Source organism: Nymphaea colorata, chromosome 12 (genome assembly GCF_008831285.2).
Source record: "Nymphaea colorata isolate Beijing-Zhang1983 chromosome 12, ASM883128v2, whole genome shotgun sequence".
Classification (NCBI taxonomy): domain Eukaryota; kingdom Viridiplantae; phylum Streptophyta; class Magnoliopsida; order Nymphaeales; family Nymphaeaceae; genus Nymphaea; species Nymphaea colorata.
This window is the reverse complement of record NC_045149.1, coordinates 20507478-20529703: the sequence shown is the minus strand read 5'-3', so window position 1 is coordinate 20529703 and position 22226 is coordinate 20507478. Positions and strand designations below refer to the sequence as shown.

The window sequence follows — 22226 nt, the reverse complement described above, 5'->3', positions numbered from 1 at the left end:
GTAGTTTGAAAACAGTACCATTATGGTGTTGTCCATGCATCTAAAACTCATTGGACAGTTTAAAAAGTCCTTCTATAAATCTCTCCTACATTTTGGGGCAAATGCATGAAATAATAACAGCTCTTGAACAAGTGTTCAGTCTCCCTCATTTTTCAGGGCAAATGCATGAAACCAGTAACAGTTCCCCACAGATGAATTTCGCTTTGAACTTGTTGGAAAAGGATATATTTAGATGCAAATCTGTAATCAAATACACTCTTTTTAGCTTTTGAATTCCCAAAACTTCAACCTCTTCGATATTTGGAAGGAAATCGTTCAGTTTTTTCTTAGAGAGCAGAAAACTTTTGCTTTTGAAGCAGAGAGAGAGAGAGAGAGAGGGACCTTGGTCTTAGAAGGAATCTGCCCATTCAAGCCACACTTCTAGAAATAGAATAAGCACCAAGTTCTTTCACAAAAATCTTCTTAGAGCTCCTTGGCCCTGGATCATTATTCACTAGTCGACCCAGCTGAAAAAAAAGCGCATTTTTACCAAAATGCTGAGATCACTAAAATTACTTCCAACAAGTTTTTTTTTGGTATGTTTCACATCCATTTCAAGGGAGAAACCTCCAACCAATTATTTTCCCAAATGCACTTTTCAACTGCAACTAGCTCAGAGAAAATGCTTATATGAGTTTCTGCCATGGTTATGATTCCTAAAGCAGCATGGCCTGTATGAAACTAACTACTACTGCTGATATCCTCCCTCGATATCAAAAAATTAGCAAGTATCATTCCTTGGGTATCTAATGACAAGATTTCAGCAATAAAATGCGTTTATTCAATGGCTTTCTGACTTGCAAAAAGCTCAGCAGCATGCTTTCGTAGCCTCCTGCTCCTCCAATGCACTCCACAACTTAGGATCCTCAAAATCCTTGATCAACAATGAAGCCCCTGCATCCAACAGTAGCTGATCCGGGTTTCTTGTTGTGATGCCAATAACTGGAACGCCAGCCGCTACACCAGCTTTTATACCTGCTGCAGAATCCTTGACAAGGAAAGCACAAGCAAAGTTTAGAAACTAAGAAAAGGATATACGGAAGCTTCAGCTATTTACCTAAGATAAGCTTGGTTAAAGTATGTACCTCGAGAACAATTGCCCTCTCAGGGGACACACCGAGGCATTTCAAAGCTTTCAAGTAAGGGTCGGGATATGGCTTTGCTCGCTCACATTCACCTCCAATAATAAGGTACTCAAAAAATTCGGACAAACCAAGGCTTGAGATCATGAGTTCAGCATTCGGTCTCGGAGCATTTGTTACAGCAGCTCTCCTCAAACCCTTATCTTCAATCCATTTGCACAGCTTGTGGAGCCCATTTACAGGGACTAGCTTCTCTTTTGCTAATCTGCAAGAGAATCAAAATCATTAACAGCAAATATCACCAAGCAGTTGTTGAGAGAAAGTATACAGGATAAATACCTCCTGAACAACACTTCCTTGTCATCCATGAATTGAAGGGCCTTCTGGTGATCCCAATCAGGGAAAAGGATGCCAATTATATCCTCGTTATGCCCACCACTAATGTTCTTGATAAAAAATTCTTCATCAATGGGAACACCACCTTGGAAACCAATCTGTTGATATCAAGTATCAATGTTAGTTCGAACATGCCAACTGAAAATGTCGCTATAAGAAACTTATACAAGTCTATGGGAGCACCTTTTGAAGCAAGTCTCGGAATGCTTCAAAATGAAGAGGATCGGAGTCACATAGAGTTCCATCAACGTCAAATAGGACAGCCTCAATGGGACCAGCGGTAGACAAGGATAAACTGCCACTGCAACAGAAGTAATAGGTAGTATATTTCAGGAAGTGGTCATACGGTCATGTGAGCACAGCTACCATGCATGTGGAAATTAGAAGAGATATCTGCCTAACAGAAACACAAAGGGAAGTGAAATCATTATTTCACATGATGCCAAGAGATGTTTATTCAGCATACCCATCTGTCCCTACACCTTCACTGCCCAAACACTTTGTCTATTGCATGCACGCGTTCCAGACAAACACATGGTCCAAATATAAGGAAAAAAAGGAAAGGAAAGAACAATCTGAAACAAAAGCCCAGACTTGACTCCAGAAGTAGCGTGATTTTTGCTGCAAATCATTCAAGAGATGTCCACGAAAAATGCAGACAATATTGCAATTAAGGGTGCAGAAAGAATACCCCAGAATCAAATTCAATAGCAACTCAACTAGGTGCCACAGATATACTTATCAGGAAGCAACCTTCTCAAGCCCTAGCCAACTTAAAAGAAAAGAAGATGCAAAATGATAACAAAAAGTTTGAAGTTTGTAACATGCGAATGGCAGCAATATCTTGGACTTACATGACAAAGGAACCTGGTTAAAAGCTTCTAGATCCTTAGACTACTTGAGTTGCAACAGTACCATCTTGAGTGTAGAAGTGAACTGCAATAGAGTGCCACCCTAAGTGTAGACTAGCATGATACAGGATGTGCAAGTCTGGTTTCTTGTAATGCAAAAGGACCTCTCAAATCATCCAGATAACACTCCAAAACCACATTACACTTCAAAATTTTGCAATGCGTCTAATGGCATAAGATGGACAGGCTCACTCCCAGATTCAGATCAAATATTGAAGCTTGTATCCCTCATAGAGCAGTTTTAGTTGAATATCTGTTTAATCCCTTATGCTCCGAAGATAAAATGCAACCAAATCAATAAAGGGTGAACTGCTACTTAGACAAAAGACGTAGAAAGATGGAGGTAGTCCAGGTAACAAGAGCACTTGAACAAACTGCCAAACGAGTTTGCATTGAACCCAATTTCTCTAAAAAGTAAAACAAATAAGCGGAACCCTACAAAAATTGGCAGGAAGCAGTAAATTTCAGAAAAAGGAAGATTTAGGTGAGAAAGACTGCAATAGTGTCTCCAGCCTTGGAGAGATGCACAGGATCTAATTACAGGGTGCTCAAATAAGTGATGCTGCATTTGTTTCAGTTTTAAGCGTGTTAAGTACGTAGCCTATCCAACTGAGGTGAGCTCAGACCAAATGAAGTTTAGTTACCTATTAGTGGCTTGACATCTACACCTTGCAGAGTTGCAGGTATATCACCTACCAAAACGATGCAGGATTGTGGGTAGCTTTTCTCAAAATCTAGTAGCCTGTATCTGCTGCCTGCAGCATCCCATCATTTACATTCTCACCATGAAATGGAAGAAGAGGAAGAGAAAGGAAGGAAAAAGAGAGTTTTGACGAAATATTCTTGTGATAAACTAGGTTTCCAAAATAAGTTTCAATATAAAGTAATAACGTATGCTTCAAGAAATACTTGAGCATCCAGAGAGAATCATAGAAAATAACCAAAGAATACTTGGTACCAACGTAAATAACCTTTCAGGAATTACATCTTTCCTTTAAATTAAAGAGTGAAACAACTAAGTATCATGCTTCGCTGCACATACTAGTGAAGAAAGGTCCATGGCCCTGAGCCTTGGACAGTATATTGTATAACAATCGAAAGACCTGATTTTCAGCATCTACCAGCTAAGAAAAATTTACAGTCCTGAGCCTAGGACTGTATAACAATCTAAAGATCAGTGAAGATTGGGGCCATCACCACAATATTGGCATTTACAGTATTAGACTTTCATTAAGTGTGCGAATACAGGTCCACTATCCCAGGTCCGATACATTGCATATACATTCTGTCCAAAAATTAGAACTTTGAATTGCAAATGCCAAGTAGTTTAACTGGAAAATGATGTAGATGTGCCTATCCATAGGCATCATGAATGGGCAAAATCACATTGATAACCAGATGGCCCATTACAAGTTAACATTGTCATGGTGACAAACGATTGGCGAGAAACAGCAAGAATACAACAGAAGCAGAAACAGATTATTATCTGACAAACCCGACTAAACAGATTTTCATGTCAAAAGAACTTCGTGAACAATCCAAGGACAATAGAGATTATCTTTAACAGCCATAGAAATCCACCCTGTCCCAATATCAGAAAAAGTGTGTCCCAAGGGCCCAAAGAGGTCACTATAAGATTCTGGGTTACCGACTTAAGCACAATGATTAAGACGTCACCAAAGAACGAAGCATGAAAAACATCTAATATATAAGATAGAAGTTGTGTAACGAAAGCACGATCCAGCCAATTGGAAAAAGGACTTTCCACTCGAAACGCCAGGAGCAAGAATCATTGCCGTTAGTCTTAAGTTTTAGATCCAATAACTTAGGAGAACAGAGAAACGGCCTGATCGTCGTTCTTTATGATACACTACCTAGACATCAGAGGAGTCTCAACGCAATCGTAGGTGAAATCCAGAAACTTCAGTATACATCAGCTTCAAGTGAACAAAAGGACCCCTTTGAAGCGACATATGCGATACATTGTTGCGCACATAAATCGAAGTCTGAAATCTAAAATAAAACCATTGATCTACCCGATAAAAAGAACAAGGAGAAGCCTTAGTCTGATCTGTAAAGTATTGCATTGCTCCGTCTCTATTCCCGCCATGTGCAGAAACCTCAAGAAATACTTGCTTCTGTCTCTTCAAATAGTTATTCTACTCACATACGTGATAACGTTAATATGATCAAAATATCAAATGTACATATGAAGCAAACAAAAGTGGCAGTTTTTTCCCTCAAAATTTTCTACTAGTATTTCTAAAAAAACCTATAGACCATCGCACCCTTCAGTGTGATCCCCTCATCAATTTTATTACATAGAACCTTGAGGCTTCATGCATGTACACATTGCACGAAACTCAATTCCATTTTTTTCCCAGAGAAGAGATCAATCAAACAATTAACAACATAAAACGTTGACACAAGTTTATATGGCATATTCAATAAAACAAAGTGCTAAGAAGCCAAATCAACAAGAAGTACCAGTCTGCGACATCAAGAACTGACCAGGAAAAGCCATAACTAACAGGAAAATGGAAAAGATAATAACACTTAAAATCATTTTATCTCATCGTCCCAATATCAAATGATCTTTGGGTAACAAGTTCAGGCAGCACAGCTCTCTACCTTTCGGTGGTGTGGTTGCAGGAAACAGCACAAGCCATTCTGACACGAGAAGGGGAGGCTTGGAAACGGGCGAACGGCCGGTCCTTGAGAGAAAATGAATGGTGGGTAGCGGTCGGAACACAATATGAAGGCATGAATTGGCAATAAATAGGCAACAGCGCCACAAGGTGCTCGTCTATATAACGAAAGCGAATCCCAAGTTCGAGGCCAAGGAGGTGGCAAGTCGGAGGGAATATAAGGGTGGTGGAGAAAGAAGATTCCAGGAATACTCAAAACCAAAAGACTTTGTCGGCTATTGCCCTCCGCCGGGGACCTTCGTCTTTGATGCCTATTCTGACACGTCTGCCGCTTTGGGCTTTTAGAATTGACTGCTACAGTGCAGCCACCGCCAGGCCTACAAATTTCTCGTGCATATTTTTTCACTTTACTTGTTTGGTTTTTTGTGAAATAGTTAGATTATCTACCAAAAAACTAGGAGCAGTTGGTCAATGGAATGTCAAATCCATGGAAATATATGAACTAAGCTACATCCATATTCCTCTTTCTTTCTTGTTATGCTGAATTTGGAGAATTATACTAGACAAGGAAATTTTTCCTTGTTAGGGCGAGTTTCCCAGGACTCTGTCAGCATATTTTTTTTTCATAGACCAGAGTTCAAGTTTTCTCCGTTCAAGTATAAATTTTATCGGGACAAAGGTCGGATCTCTTCTCCTCTAACTTCGTTCCATCCCGTCTCAATATAAAAAAGAAAACAGAGGGTTTAACATTTTTTAGTTTTTTTTTTTCTACATTTTGGTGAGACATCCAGAAAGACATTTCTCTTCGAAAATTTTGGGTAGTCAAGGTGTGTATAGCACGAAAAAAGACAACTTTTCATAGGGTTGTGTAGATGGTAAAATCTTCATCTATGGCGTGCTTGTATGGGAAAGTCAAGCAAAGAGCCTTTCTCTTTGAAGTCATCTTTGATCATTTCACACGCGTTTGATGAGACCATGTGCGTCAAAGAATATTTTTCATCTTAAGCGAAAAACAAAATCTGATTTTATGATTTCTTGGCACAAGTCCACAACTCTACTAGAGATGGCTAAACAAGCTACCATTCTTTGTTTAATTTGTTAAAAAACTAAAGCACGTAAAAAGAAATGGCAATCGTGCTCTTTTGATGAAAGGTGAATTTAAGTTTGCAGCGACTCAAGAGGGAGCGATTTGCGTGTTTAAGGAGACAGGACAGCATTTTCATGTATATAGGAGGAAGACCCTCTCATCTTCTCCCTATAAACATACAAAATCCACTATTTAACTTCAATCTTTTGTTTTGTTTGGCATTTGTTAATACTATAACAGGAAGGGTTATAGATAAACAACATAATGCAAGGTGATTCACACTCAATAAGTCGAAACTCGAATCACATGGTCACGATTACTTTTTTGTACTGCAAACAGTAACAACTACAACACACGATTACTTTTCTGTACTGCAAACAGTAACAACTACAACACACGATTACTTTTCTGTACGGCAAACAGTAACAACTACAACACACGATTACTTTTCTGTACGGCAAACAATAACAACTACAACACACAAGTTTAATGAGCTATCATAGTAGCTCTACCCAAGCTCCCAAGCAAGAAAGAACCTAAATCCCAATAATATAACCTTTTGGTTTTACGTTGGAAAAAATATCAAGCACAATCCAAATTTTCTACAAAAAAGGTTATCATCCGAAAAAGTGCTCAGCAACAGTTTTCTATACTATTAGTTACATATTTTCTACATACGTCCAAAATCTTTGGCTGCTGTGAAGAGGAAAGGTGGAGACGATACTTGGGAGTCAAAACTTCCAAATAATTTAGGTGGACAGGTGCCGAGCTGATGAATATTCGAATTCTAGACAGGAATAGTGATGAATCAATGAATATTGGCACTTGGGCCCTAACTTTAACGCCACATGTCCAAAGCACTAGATGCCTATAAAAAACAAAAGACGTGTTATCTAAAATAATAATAAAAAAAGAGTTCGACTCAAACACGCAGAACTACGGGTTTTGCTTGGATGACATATCTTTTCTTTTCTTGGTGTCATGCAAGTCAATCTGCAGGTCAAACTTCAACCATTTCAGAAGGAACGAATCATCGAGGAAAGAGAGCGTGCCATAACTTGTCAATTTGTTTATATATATATATATATATATTGAATTAAATTAGTTATACTATTTCTTACACCCAATTTATCAAATGTTCGGGGTTCAAATTCGGATGAACAAAAGCATACATCATATTTGAATCTGATTTTCAAATTTGCAGTCCAGATTCACCCCAGATTGGACTTTTAAATTCGCAAATGGATCTGACATTTTTAAAAACAACTGAGTTCAAATGTATAGGATAAAATTAAATTTGATTATGAATCCCATTGAATGTTTGTTTCAAACCGAATAAAAATCCGGTTTGGTATTTTTTTAAAATTCGAGTCTGATTTCTTTGTTTTCTTTTCCATATCTAACTTTTTTTAAAGCATTTTGGTCGAATATGTGATCCAAATCCTATCCAATAACATATCTATATGTGATCCAATCATATTTGAATAAAGATATGAGACGTTTAAAGTGAATATATCTTTTACCGCCACTAATGAACGGACCCAAAATAGAGTTGAGATATTGACAAATTCCAAATGCCGTGGTTTTGTGCAATTACAAGACGATATCAGCCAGTAACTTTCAGTTTCCATAATCTTACATGTCGAAATTGTGAGACAAAAAATTAGTAATTGTGAGACTAAACTTTTACGTGACTCAAACAATAGAAGAACACATACGATTAGTGATTTGGATTACAAGATCAGTCACTGAAGGTTTTTAGTTTCTTAAAAAATCATGAACTTCAACTATATAGTTTCAAAGCAAAAGTACATTTTTCGAGATAGCATTTACTGAGGGTAAAACGTCACTTTGGTCGTCCCCGATAATTTAACCACGAAGACTTCAAGATGTTTCCTGAAAGTTGCCAAAATGTAAGCACCATATTGTAAAATAGTAAAATTTATGCACTATTGTGTAAATAATCTAATATTATCAGTCCCATTCTGTAAAAGAATCCCGATGAATTGATGAATGCACATTTCGGGGTTTGGGGATAAGTCGGTGGCTTCGCGCCTCGAGCTCCTCCCTCCATACCGTTGGGAAAGGAAGGGAGTGTTTTGGCGCCCAAACAGAGTTCCTAGGAGCACCTTCCTAGGGTTTCTGCCGGAGCGAGGGAGAGCCACGGCCAATGGGGTGGCATTGCCTTAATCCGAGCACCTGATGACGGAAGGGGCGTCGCCGGCACTATGAATCTCCAGAAATCCGTTTTCTCGAGGCTCTGCAACCAAGCGTGGTGCCTATGGCCGCGCCGCATCTCGGCGAGCGCCCGGTTAAGTTCCACGAAGGCGAAGCGGAGGCGTGAACCACGTGCTGCAGCCCGTGAGGTGAAATCACCGGCCGCAGATACCCAGTCGTCGAGTAACGGGAAGGACGACGCGTTTTATGTCGTGCAGAAGGGTGGGATTACGGGGGTATACAAGAACTTCGAGGATTGCCGCTCTATGGTTCGTAATGTTATTTTCTGTTGACGTTTCCTCATTTTCTATGTGTGGATTTAGCTGCTTCTCTTTCTGCTAATGGGATCATATGCTGATTGTGTCCCAGTTCAAATTGGTTTGTTGGTTTGCATGTTGGTTGCGTTTTAGTTGAGCCGATCATGAGGCAATGTTGGCGCTTCATGATTTTACTTGATTTCTGGGCTTTTCACTTGATTGCATTTCACAGAAACTAATTCACGTCGTCGGCTCCCCCCTTCTTGATCGCATTTGATTAGGTTGAATTGATGTGGGAACTTTTATCTTGATAAATATTTATATTTTCAATTTTATATACATGGAATTTCGTCCGTTCTTGCTGGCCGTTGTGCTATATCAAGTGCACGTAATGCTTATATTTTCTGGTGAATAAGCATTCCACTTCCTTTATGTTTATGACTGTTAATCTTCGACTAGTGACTTTATTCTACACAAGGATTTTAGTTTCATCTTTCACCTTTAGAGCTTCGGTGCTTCGCCTATAAAAAAGTCCTAAATTTTCTGAATGATAGGTCACCTGTTGTTGTCAAAAAACAAACCACGACAACTATATAACTACCGTGTGTTATTAAGTGCTTCTTGAGGACACATGAAGGTGTCTGGAATTTCTAAATGGACTATCGGTTCTTATATGTGTTTCTTGTCGGAAGTAGAAAGTGATCTGCTGACCCGTTTCATTTACTCATCTGATTCAATGTTCCTCATCTTGCCTGTAGGCTTTCTGCTGAAATTTTCTTCGTTCTGCTCTACGTACAGTTTTATAATTAAGAAGAAAAGAGTGAAATTCGTTTGGGATGTTACTGCATTTGGTGTCTGCAACATAGCTCACATTTTCCTTACCTGTTTTTCAGCTTCGTTTTGTTCCTTCCAAGCAGTGTCACAGAAATATCGCGATATTAATGTAAAAAATAAGAAAAACGAAAAGGGAAAAAAATAGAAATATTTTGAAAAAATGGGAAAAAACTATTTATCGTGTTATTATCATATACTTTTTCGCAATTCTTTCATTTTTCTATTTTTTAGCATTGATGTTATCATGGATTCAAATATAAACTTAAACTGAATTATTTTCATTATTTTTATTATCATTAAAACATTCCTTATCACTGTTATATAGTTTTCTTTATGTTTTCCTATTAGTTTCTCATTTATTTCATTTATGCCTATTTTTTTTATTTCTTTTTAAAATTTTCCAAGTTTTTCCTTAGATTTTTCCCAGAAAAACAACTTTGCTGTTAAAAGCCTAAGAAAAATCTTGCCGATAAAAAACCCGAGAACGATATTTGTGACACCGCTTTCAATTATGATGAAGTATTATTCTCTTCCTTACTACGTTGTCAAGACGCCTACTAGTACCTAGGCAAAAAAAAGCCACTGATTTTATTTATTTTTTGTTTTTTAGTTATGTTAACCATTAAAATAACAAAATTATGTACTTATTGACTGAACTGTAAGCTTCTATTCCAAGTGAAACTTGAAAATTTGTTCTCTTCTGTTCTAATTGAAGGATTACACTTTGTAAGTAAAGCCAAAAAGTACAACATGAAAAACTGTTTTTTTCTTGTTTACATGACAAACTAACAGTACATTACCAGCTTGTTTACATACTGGCAAACTGTTCTGTTCTGTAGCTGATGCCTTAGTTTGATACACAAAAGAAGACACGTTGTTCTTGTTTACATACTGGACACAATGCTTGCATTTCTTATAGGCTATTTCAGTTATAGACCTTATAGTCTACTTCATTTGAATCATTTCAAATGAAAATCATATCAAATCAGTACATATAATATATATTAAGTTTACAACAGATTGTACATATGACATATAATATACATTATAACAGATAAAACAAATTAGTACATATAACATACATTATAACAGATTCAATTGCAGATGGAACCATTTTAAAAATTGCTTCAGATTGTACTACTATACATATATAACACATTAATGTACAATACGTAAATATACATCATTTCATATTGTACATATATTATACATCATAACAAATTGTGCATAGCATATACAATAAAATCACAGGCATATACCTTCCCGTGGACTAGGCGTGCTGGCTCCTAGTCCAGCCTAGGCGCCAACACCACACCCATTGCGTAAGTGGTGGACTTAGGCGATGAGTGTGGACTGGTGCGTAGTCCATGCCTAGGCTTAGGCAACGCCTTAACAACATAGCATCCTTATTTTTTTAATACCTTTTAGCTGTCAAACTTAATATTCACTGTTGTTTTTTGTAAAATTGAATGTTGGTTTTGGCTTTATGATGGAGGCAGAAAACCAAAGATATTTGGAACTTGTCAGAATGCATTAGATTCTGTGGAATGTCATAGAACTATTTATTCTAATTGGCTATGTGATTGACTGATCCATCAACTTTTTTCATGGATAGAGGGTGCTTCCGGCTTATTTTGATCTACGCTCTAGTCTAATTTAAGTATTGGTGTAACCTGGCAAAGCTGTCTGCCTTTTTGTATTTATCCTTGAAAGTGCACTTTTGACCTTGTTTATATGTTGATGGACCACTGAATTAATCAGCAGGTTGGGTTTGTTCTAGGCCTTTGTATTGTTCGTTCAACTCATATTGGAATTAGTCAAATAGATAGCACGTAGCAGCTGGAGCATATGTCTTCCTAGCCTGCTAAGCATAAGGGAAGTCAGCATTTTTTTCAGGGGCAGCATCTGGCAATTTTCAAAAAAATTTATATACAAAAATGTATATTATTGTAAAATCTAAGTGTGCTCCTGGTGCTTGTTTTTCTGTGCAAAGTTATGAGGATATTTCTTTTTTGTTTTGCGACGTAAGAATAACCTGATTTAAGACATGAATCCACATTGTTTTTTCTCTGATGAAGCCAAATTAATGAGGATCATACCATTCATTGAGTTGTTAAGGATAATTTATTGTTTCTGGAGCTAACTGCTAGTGCGTCATATTTGTATCATTTGTCAGATTCTTCTAGGAGAATAATTTGTTCACTGATACCCTCCTTCTATTGAGTTTTCTGAATTTCAAAACTCACTGTTGATTTCCTAGGTTTATTCAGGTCAGTGATCCAGCTTGCAGTGTTTACAAGGGTCGTTCACTAGAAAAGAAGGCAGAGGAATTGCTTGCTAGTCTTGGAATGAAAAATGCATTGTATTCCATCAGTTCCATGGATCTTCTGGTCAACTTCTTTGGTGCTCTTGAACGTTATCGTGGTGCGGTATGATTTTGCAATTTAACGCTTATATCTGTGGCCAAATGTTTTTTTTAATAATGTTGGAATGACTGGCCATATGATTTTTCTTATTTTTGGCGATTCTATCTTATGTTCTATTATGAGTTATGGGAACTTGTTTTTCCTAGTAAATATTTGTCTGTATGCTCCAACAAGTATTTGTCTGTATGCTCCAACAAGTAAGCAAGACAGGTGTCTGCCATGAAAACACATGCCATCTCTTTTTTTTTTGTTTTTCTTGCTTTGGACTTTGTCTGCATTCTTTCATGGGAGATCGAGGGAGGAGGAGTTGCACTGTTGGACTCTTTCTGTAAAGACTGCAGTAGGCAGTTGCTCTTTTTTGAAGGTATGAGATGGTGTAAGTTCCTTTACGGCAGAAGGGCAGTGATCTGATACTCAGCCTGATTATCTGTCTTGGACATGTTATCATGAAATACTGACACCCTTGTAAGCTTGCAAACAACCTTTGAATCTTAGAGACTAATGAAAGCCTTTGAAGTGTAAAAATTTGGGTTTGTTTTTATGTAATTGCTTATCCACTCAGATTAATTTATTTGCCTGCCATAACAAGAATAGTTTCAAATACATATCTGTGTGGCAATTTTATGAATATTGACCAGCATGGTTGTGTTTGTGTGTATACATGCACGCATGCTTGTGCATGAGTGCATGAATACATCTGTGTGCTTGTTCAGTGTACACTTGCTTATGCATTTACATGCGCATGTGCATTTGTGCATGTTTTGTGTGTGCAGTCTTGTATTTGCGCATGCATGCGAATACTTTTATTCTATGTAAGTAATGCAGTCAATGTTAGATTTTAGGATATATGCACCAGAGCTGTCCAGCATGAAGAAGCAAGAACAGGATGAACAAGGAGACACAAAGTCATGTATCCTGTATGGATCTGACCTAAATTTAATTCATTGTAAGTTTTAGCCTGAAATACCAGAAAGGGACAATAATACCCTGAAAAAAACAGTACATTCATGTGTACAATGTAAGATTTCGTTATATGGAATATGATTTTCGAACTTGGATCTAGATCAAATCCATCACTTTTGATCCATAAAGTTGAACGACAAACAACTTGCCCTTTAGAAAGCAAAACTTTTGGTTTTTCAATTCCTTTGTAAAAAGTTCAGGTAGTTGAGTTCCAGTTCAAACAAATTAAAAGTCAGTTTTAATAATGCTTATCGTATTGTTTAATAAAATGTTGATCTATCTCGATGTGTTTTGTGCGACTGATGAATGAGAATAAAAATGACACAGTGATGAGCTAATCCTTGTGGAAAAACAAATTGAAGAAAAATAGAACACAAATTGAATGAAAGAAAGTAAAGGGAAACAAAAATTGAGAAGCAAACAGGCGGCAAGTTGGCTCACACTCAAAGGGTCTGAGGTTCAAATGCTCTGGTGTGTCATTTCTTTGGGCTGCAAATAGTGGTAAGCGCGCCACCTGAGTTGAAGAACATGCCGTAGGTCCACCCAGGCCCCAAAACAAGCCAGAACCTTGGAGGCATACCAGTATGACCCTGGGGGTTTTATGTTGAAAGTGGTTTTCCCTAGGTAAACATCAAAAAACAAACTCTTAATCAATTTAACAATGATCCCAAAAACTACGCATCCCCTTGAATAGTGTTTTCTAACTACTTTGGATCTTGGATCGAAGACTGAGATAGAAAACAATAAGGAACCAAATAAATAAATCAAATCAAATGGATCCAGTCGAGATCTAATCCAACGGATAGCCCCTGTATCAGTGCGCCAAAAAGTGTAAAAACAAGTAAAATTGCTATACATTCCTCAGCAATTTTTATATTCGGGATTGCATTCCACAATTTGGGAACAACTTATAGATATTTAGTACAATATTCAACATGTACATATATTTAAACTGTTTGCTGAAAAATCAAAGAAGAGGATCAATGTGTGCTAGATAGGCTGCCTAGGTGCATTAGCCTTGGTGAAAACTAGGCTGTCACCTGCCCAAGGCACATTGGCAGGTGCTTAAGAGCATATATTTAACTACAAACCATGTGGTGCTTGTGTATGTGATGTGCGAGTGCATGCTAGTGTGCAAGCAAGTCTAGGCCCGTGCATGTCTTTGTGTGTTTATGTTTTATCCTATCATGCATAAGCATCTACTGTGCAATTAGTATAACCACCATATTGTCATTTGTGTCCCACACAGAGTTCTTTTCAATACTAAATACATGCACATGTATTTTTGTATAGATAGAGGTTGTTTGATAAGTGATTCTCCCAACCCGGTCCTTGCAGAAATTTTATACAATCCAACCACTAATTTTGCTCATGTCCACAGAACCATGAAGTTTAATCGTGCTTCTCTTCTTTGTGAAACTACTAATCATTGGACCGTTTCCTAGGGGCTTAGTTGTTCCATTCAGTGACAAAAGACAGTCCTCTGTTCCTTGGTCCCTGTAACTTGCAACACGGGTGCTGAGAAAGGAAATTTGTCTCATACCTACCTGCATGAAATCCAAAATTACATAAAAGGTGAATGGCTGAGACTATCAGGGCCTAGATGGCTACACCTGCCAACTAAGATTATACTTGTCTCACACTCATGCTGTTTTGAGGTTGACAGTAGAAAACTGAAGTTTCTTGCATGCTCAGCATTGTTCTGCCTTGAATGTGGACCAAGGTTGGTAAGGTGGGGCATTTAGCTATGAGTCTACAATAAACAGTCGTATATTATTTTTAGGCCTTTCACTTTCCCTCATAATCCTCCCAGTTTTGAAGTTTTTCCCTTTCTTTTTTCTTCATGCTTGGTCATGTCCTCATTCTTGAACCCAATGTTGATAAGATGGGACTTTAACTTAGACAAAGTGTTTTCTGATGGTGATCGATCATATATATGTTTAGGTTTGTATCTTTCTATGAGAAATTTTCAAACTGGAAAATTTTTTCTTTTTCTTTTCCAGGATACTGTTTCCTTTGTTGTTTTCACATTTTAATCATGTATGATTTTCTTGTATAACTGTTCTAATAATTATTCTGCTTTAGTTATGACAAATTTTTTTATTGCTACCTTCAGGAACATACTGCTCCAGTGGAGCTCAAACCTGATTCTTCACCTCCATTGGCTGAACATGAGCATGCATTTCAGGTGCTTTACTTCCTCAGTGTGCTATGCCGACTTCTGTCCTTGGTCTTATAATCTTATCTCTTGTTTCTATTTTATCTTCAAGTGCTCTTAGTCAGTAAATAAGGTTTTTTTTTATTAAATCTTTAAGTGCTCTTAGGAAGTAAATAAGTTTGATGTATGGGGCCGCTAGGTAAAATACCTCGGTTTATCCTTTAAACCGAAGGTAACATTTATAACCAATTTCATTACCTTTTTCACAAACGATTTTTCTCCTTATATCCTGAATGGAAGGGAGTTCTTGAGCATAAAAATATACATGTATCTCAGTACTTTGTTTTTCAGTTGGGATTTTGCAAATAAGCTGTACCCAGGATAATTTATGTGATTGTATGTAATCAAGTATATTTGCTGAAAGTGGTACCATACTGGAAATATATAGCTGCTCACATGATTCCTAAGCAGTCTATGACTCTTTATACAAGGAAAAATATACCAGGAACTTGTGTTAGTTCTCCTGAATACTTTACTAGCCTTTGCATCACCTTTTTTTGGTACTGATACTATACATGGAATAACATACCATCAATCAGAGCAGCCAAATGTTTGTATCTTTTCTGTTCATGGGTTCATAAAGTGAATCATTTAGATGAACCTATACCTCAAAAACTATGGATGTGCAGAAATATAATCACTGAATATTTGTTCTATTCTGGATCATGAAGAATAAGAGGGTTACCACCACTCACCGCTTTAATTGCTCAGCTCCTCTCATTCAGCTGGTGGATAAATGAAGGACATAAATTAGTTGCAAAATTGATGAAGGCATCCTTTTCGAGCACGGCTAACACCAAATTTGTAACAAACATATTGAATAAATAAAAGTAATAAATAATTCCTTTAGGTCAGTTCTGCTCCTGCTTATCAGATGATGGACAAGTATAACATGATTTGGAAGCTTTATCTAAGTTGCATAACTTGCCCCTTTATTCATTAGCTGCTTCTATGTTAGTGTTCTCCAAATTTTTCTCCAACTTATAGGCACTTGACAAATTCATCCTTGCTTTACTGCTGTCAAGATATCCATCCTTGCCTTTCCTCCAAGCGTTTTAAACTAGTCATTGAGATTAAAACCGGTGAAAACTGTTTTTAATTCACTGAAACAGCATAATTACCCTTGAACGTGGAAGAAAGGGATGGATTAGTAGATTGGCACAGTACATGACCATGGCAAGCTACTAATCATGGTTAAAGAAATAACTGAATAAGTGAATTTACCTTAAAAGTGCTAATATATGTCATGAATTTATCAATCATAAATAGGCAGGAAAGGATGTGCCTTACCTACAAATATGGGATGGATTTGGAAATGACCTTTATTCTATATGCTAATCTTCTGCAATTGCATGAAGTTATGTTGGTGGTTGTCCACAAGTTTGAACCTATACCATATCATGAAGGTGAATTAGAATTTAGAACATCTGTGGCTGCAAAATGTGGCAAAGATAGGTGCCAAGTGCATGAACTGTCTGAAAAAGTGAAAGAAGTCATCATAGGAAAGTAGAAGAGCAGCTGGATGCAGTAAAGAGGATGCTTGATCAAACTGTTTGGGGGATACTGTTATAGGATGCTAGTGGACTAATAAAGATTAAACTATTGCCTAATGGGAACATTCATTGAACCGTTGTCATAGATGTTGTGATATCGTCAAATCTGTCACTATAATATAAGCAAAGTAGAGTAAAATAAAAAATGGCAAAATATCATGATTCATGACATTTAGAAAATACTGGCACTAAATATTTATTGCAATATTATCACAGTTCCGCCTTTCTGTAAAAGTACATATTTTAACATATTTTGAACCTTTATTTTATTTTATTTTGTTTGTTTTAATATTTTAGAAACCATTCTGAATCTTTATGGGTGTTTTTGCAAAAAAATTGTTAAACAAACTCATAATATTTCTTGTAGTATTTTTTTAATTTTTTGAAATTCCAAGATACTGACCAGGAAAAAGAACTTTCCAATTACCATCTGATAAAAACCTCAGAACAATCTGTGATGATGGAATGGACATTTTCAGATTTACAATAGAGCATTATAAGAACAGCTTGGAGTTGCTGTTAGAATCCTTGTACATATGCTACATGCCGCAACCATTAGACTTTGTAATTGCTAACATCTGCAATTTGTCACTGGAAGACTGGATAACAAGAACACCGTTTGGGCTATTCATTCTTGGTGTGCCCACTCTGGTATATAATTATGCACTTTGTCCATCTGTGAGTCTCTGTACTTTCAAGTCAACTCTTTTAGCCTCCATCTTTTAGTGATTTGGGTTCTAATGCTTAATTAGTGTCACCTGTCTGTTTATGAATTATGTGGTTTTTCCTTTCATAAGGAAACTGGAGTTCCTGGTGTACCGTACAATTTAGGGAAAATGTATTTCTAGTTGGCCTTTGGAGTGCATTGGGTTGGTTGGTCTCCTGTTTGCTTAGATTACTTGTCTTTCTATGTTTTTGTATGGATATGCTACTGACTTTTTGTTTAAGTTGCATGTCAGTTCTTAATGCACTTTTTTATTTTCCATTAGAATTCAAGGACTTGAAAGCCTTTGAGTAACCATATATGCAATTTCACGGGGGAGGCTGGAAGCACCTTTCTTTTCTCTCTTTCCTAGATTTTGATATTATGCTGTTTCATTACTTCATACTTATAGTTGAACAATCATATGTCTCTGTCATTCTCCAAGTTGTCTAGACCATCATGTCAAATGGCAGCCACCTTATTTTGTTTTGTAATATTATAAAAATTAAGATTCTCACTTAACGCACCATGTTTACTTCTCAAGCTTCATTGTTCTGACATTTGGTTTTACTGGACGCAGTCAACTGCTGTTCTGGAGTTTGATGGTTCATCAAAGGGAAATCCTGGAGTAGGTGGTGCAGGTGCTATTTTAAGATCTGCCGATGGAAAAGTGGTATATCTGTATATGTTTTCTCCAGTATTTTAGTAGCTAACTTTTATGTGTTTGCTCAACTATCTTTTATTTTAGCTTGTGCCATACGGCCTCTTTACTTGCTTCTTCCTGTAATTGCTTCTGTGTATCATTTACTTTTCTCCTTTATACCTCATGCCATATGTCTATTTTAAGATTTACAGATTGCGTGAAGGTTTAGGAATTGTGACCAACAACGTTGCAGAATACAAAGCTGTTATTTTAGGCTTGAGGTTTGCTCTTAAGCAAGGCATCAGTCAGATTCGGATTCAAGGAGATTCCAAACTTGTTTGTATGCAGGTATTGTAGTTACATTAAAGTCTATACCATTGTGAGATTTATTTGATTTTAGCTTGTCATAATGGGAAGGAACATCTTTGTTATATATACTTTCTGAAAGTGATAGACTAGTCAGATACCATTTCCTCTTCTGTTGCTCCAGATATGATTGTCTATCACATGTTCTGTAGTTTCAGTATGAGAACATTGATTTCATGTGCATATGAGAGTGTTATTAACGTTCTTAATATGGGCTTAATTCGTTAAACCAGATAAGCTTCATTCAAGTTCATGTTTGGTTAATTTAGCAAACAAATAAATTCAAATCATGTTTGTTGGGGTTTCCATCTTCATGTTAGAAACTTAGACTTGGGAAGGAGGGAACACCGATAACATTCTTAGCGGCTTTAGTTCATTAAAAGGGTGAGCTTCATTCAAGTTCATGTTCAATTTATTTGGCAAATGAACGTGCTCAAACTGTGGGTGTGGTTTAGCCAAACTCAAGTGGTCCTTGACTGTCAGTTGTCCATTTTCATGCGAGAGTTGCTATCTTAATGATTAAAGCACTTGGGTATTGCATTAATAAAATCATGTTGTAGCTGTCTATCGTTCTTTTTAACGATATCCTAGAGTTCTGACTCTATGTATTGTCATTTATCCTGTGGATTGTCCACTCTACCGCTGAGTTATTTTTTTTTGTTTGATGCAGCTCCTCTCCTTGCTAGTCAAGAGTTGGTATCCGGAGTTACTGTTTAAGATAAAGTTTTTGTTGTGAAATTCTAATTTGCTTGATCTTCTTATCAGATACAAAATTTATGGAAAGCAAAGACCAAACACGTTGTTGATTTGAGCAATGAAGCCAAGGAGTTGAAGGAAAAATTCTCATCCTTCGAAGTTAATTTTGTTAAAAGAGTAAGTTCCGAAAGCTTTAATATTACATCAAACCGTAATTGTGGTATATACACATACACACATGCATGCACACACACACTCAAGGGTCAATTTAGTTGAGTTCATCTGTTCATGTTACTTGAACTCAAAACTAGTTTAACTAACTAGTTGAGTTTGTGCCAAGCTTGCATAAGTTGAACTCGAGCTACTCGACTATTGTGCAGTCCTGACTGACATTCATTTACATAATTTTAGTTCTTGTAGCTTTTTATTGTTTAGCATGGTTAACTAGTAACTGAAAATTGTAAATTGGCTAGATTGGTACTTTAGGCTTGTGACTATTGCTAAGTGTTGGACTCTTGCTGCATTAGCAGTCTCCATTGGTTCCTAAACTTCCATATTTCTCGTGATTTTTCATCACAGACAGAATAAAAAAAATTATTTAGACTAGCACATGAAAATGTAGCTTGTGGTTTTTGAAGACCTGTAAATGTACCGTCTGAAGAATGTTATTATATTTAGTGATATACGCTGAGAAATTACAGGAGTGGCAGGTCAAACATTTTTATCTAATTTCTTGTAATTGGGAAATGATGCGGTCACACAGTTGCTGGACACTTTTAGAGTATATGATGCTTAGCAATTCCATGCCTGATCTAATGCGTCGTCTTGAGTCTCTTTCTCTTGCTTTCATATTGCTGTAGTTGCTTTGATTGTTCAGCGGACATGTAATTGCAGGTGAAGCTCGTCTTGAATAAGTTTCAGCTAGATAACTTATTGTTGAAGATGAAGCTTACAGCGAGACGGATTATTTCCATTTTTAATATGTATTTAGGGCAAAAATTTCAGCCATGTTTGTTTAGGTGGACTTGCTCAATGTGTTTTTTCTTACCGAAAATGTCTGTGAATGCTGGTTGTACCATACGGAAAGTTGCTCAACCTGCTGTCTCGAAAATGAAGTAATTGCCTGGGATTGTCTTTTCGCTCTAGTTTCTTGGTTTTAAATATTGATGGTCCAAACCAAAAGTTTCAACCTCTTCCTGCGTTCCTTTCTATTGGATGAATTTTGCTGTAGTCTAATTTCTTTCAAACGTGCTCAGGCTCTGAATACTGAAGCTGATTCTCTTGCAAATTCTGCTGCCAAACTTCAAAGTAAGATCCATTTACATTCTTGCCCCCTCTCTCTCTCTCACTCACTCATATAATTCTATTTGGTTCTCAGGTGGCGAGGTTGATGTATGGCACAATCAAATGACAGACCCATTGTAGAAATTCTCGAGAGCATTTTACATGTACAACAATGGTTAGAGGCACTCCTCGTCTTCAGATTGCCTTCTAGAGCAAGGCAGCCCTCCGTTTTTGTATTATTCCGTGTTGCGATGTTCTATTTTTGAGTTAGAACATGGTAACCGCCTCTAATAATGGGCCATATCTTCTGAGGCCTCCAGTTGGTAACCGTTGAGGAGTTCCCCGCATAGGGGCAACAATATGGTCTTGTATGCCACCGACTGTTTAATTGATTCAATGAATTGTATGCCCTGTTGCTGGGCTGTAGTTGGTAAACGGTTGAGAGTTTGTAATTTTTCAGCTCCTATGTTCTCAGAATCTCAGGACTGTTGTTGTATGACCCAAAGCTTCGTTACTCAGTGCGGTTTAGTGGCTTATATTGAAGATGTTCAGTTCAGGCACCGTGATTGTTGATTCAATTGGTGCTCAGAATCAATGTCATTGCTCCGCTTTTTGTAGCTTTATGTAGCAAGCGATCTTGTTAAACATGAAGTTTCAGGTTCCAAGGTTCGGTATTGTGAAAACGGACAGTCCAAACTGCTAGCTTCGGGCTTGTTGCTATCGATTCAATTTGTTGCCGGATTGCATGCTTTAGCGTCTACAGGATATGAAACTTGATAAAGATTCTCTCTCCACCTCATCTGCGTCACGGTTGGCTCGAACCTTCTTTTTGTACTATGTATTTGTCCGTAATAAGAAAACTAATAGATGTGAGAGGGAAAAGATGTCTAGGGAAGGCCTGCCTCAAATGTGTTCGAAGCAAGATTCTTTTCAAATTAGTTAATGCTTACTTGAACATACCCGGGTAAAATCTGTGGAGCTCCATGTAGAACTGCACCCGACTCGAGAGATTTTGTTGCGAAACCTTGAGCTATTCTTCCTTGTCACCAGGATCATAGCATGTGCCGGGCGGCAAGTGTAAGATGTGGCACTCATGTCATTCGAACCGGAGAACGACCACCTATCCAAATTCGATTACTTGGAGATGAAACATATAGGTTGTTGTTATGTGGATTCATTTGTACTAGATTTTATGTGGTTGGACATGTTTGGCACTTGGCTACGAGAAGAAGTTGGACAGAATCATCCTTTGCTATCTAAAATCAAGACAACTAGACCGCGTGGATAAGTTAAAATAGACTACCACCAGACGCCAGATTGGAACCTTTTCAGTGGGGACATCTTCGTTTTGCTGCTTTTTCAGTAAGGTGCTCATGGTTTTTTGCTTTTTTCTAATGTGTATCTGTTACCAGTGTTGTTAAATGTGATGAGGCGAAGCATAAGCCTCGAGAAGCAAGCTTCACGGGTCAAAATGGTAAAATATATAATATTTTAAAAAAGAATAAAAAATTTAAAAACAATTAATTTAACAGGTACATAAGTACACAACAATGTAAAAGAGGCGTTTAGCTTGTGCTAATCATGTTTAAATCCTTTTAATATGAGAGAACGGATTGAACTTAGGATCACATCTAAATTGCAAACAACGTTTGCTTGTTTCTATTATTCTTTTATAAGGTTATATTTTGTTGTCTACAGTCAAAATGAGACCCATACGGGTTCACGACTAACAGGCATTGCTAAGATATGGAGCATAAGGCAAAAATTGTTTGCATGACAACATTAATGGTTAAGTTTTATTCGATGTAACAAACACTTTCTTCCCAATTGTTTTTTTTTCTGTTGGAAGTAGACGATCACTCAATTTTCCCATCATGGACAGCATCGTATGTGGACATATATT

General features: G+C 37.2%; 2 protein-coding genes across 3 annotated transcripts; one reads left to right on the top strand and one right to left on the bottom strand.

Annotated features, from left to right (window-relative positions):
- Positions 1-537: 537 nt before the first annotated feature.
- LOC116266460 (haloacid dehalogenase-like hydrolase domain-containing protein Sgpp) lies at positions 538-5285 on the bottom strand. Its single transcript, XM_031647696.2, has 5 exons — positions 5060-5285; positions 1701-1818; positions 1461-1615; positions 1125-1386; positions 538-1027 (listed from the first exon to the last, which is right to left on the bottom strand). Exons 1-5 carry the CDS (start codon positions 5191-5193, stop codon positions 848-850), a joined length of 849 nt encoding a protein of 282 aa, XP_031503556.1. The 5' UTR covers positions 5194-5285; the 3' UTR covers positions 538-847.
- A 2913-nt stretch (positions 5286-8198) lies between these two features.
- On the top strand, positions 8199-20800 carry LOC116266304 (uncharacterized). Of its 2 annotated transcripts, none has more exons than XM_031647461.2 (8): positions 8199-8649; positions 11742-11900; positions 14977-15048; positions 17915-18007; positions 18182-18325; positions 19109-19216; positions 20296-20347; positions 20418-20800. In XM_031647461.2, the coding sequence occupies exons 1-8, from the start codon at positions 8392-8394 to the stop codon at positions 20462-20464; spliced, it is 933 nt and encodes a 310-aa protein (XP_031503321.1). In that variant the 5' UTR covers positions 8199-8391; the 3' UTR covers positions 20465-20800. The 2 variants fall into 2 exon arrangements, with proteins under 2 accessions (XP_031503321.1, XP_049936967.1); XM_050081010.1 differs by having other exon boundaries at positions 8442-8649; positions 11732-11900.
- The last annotated feature ends 1426 nt before the right edge of the window (positions 20801-22226 follow it).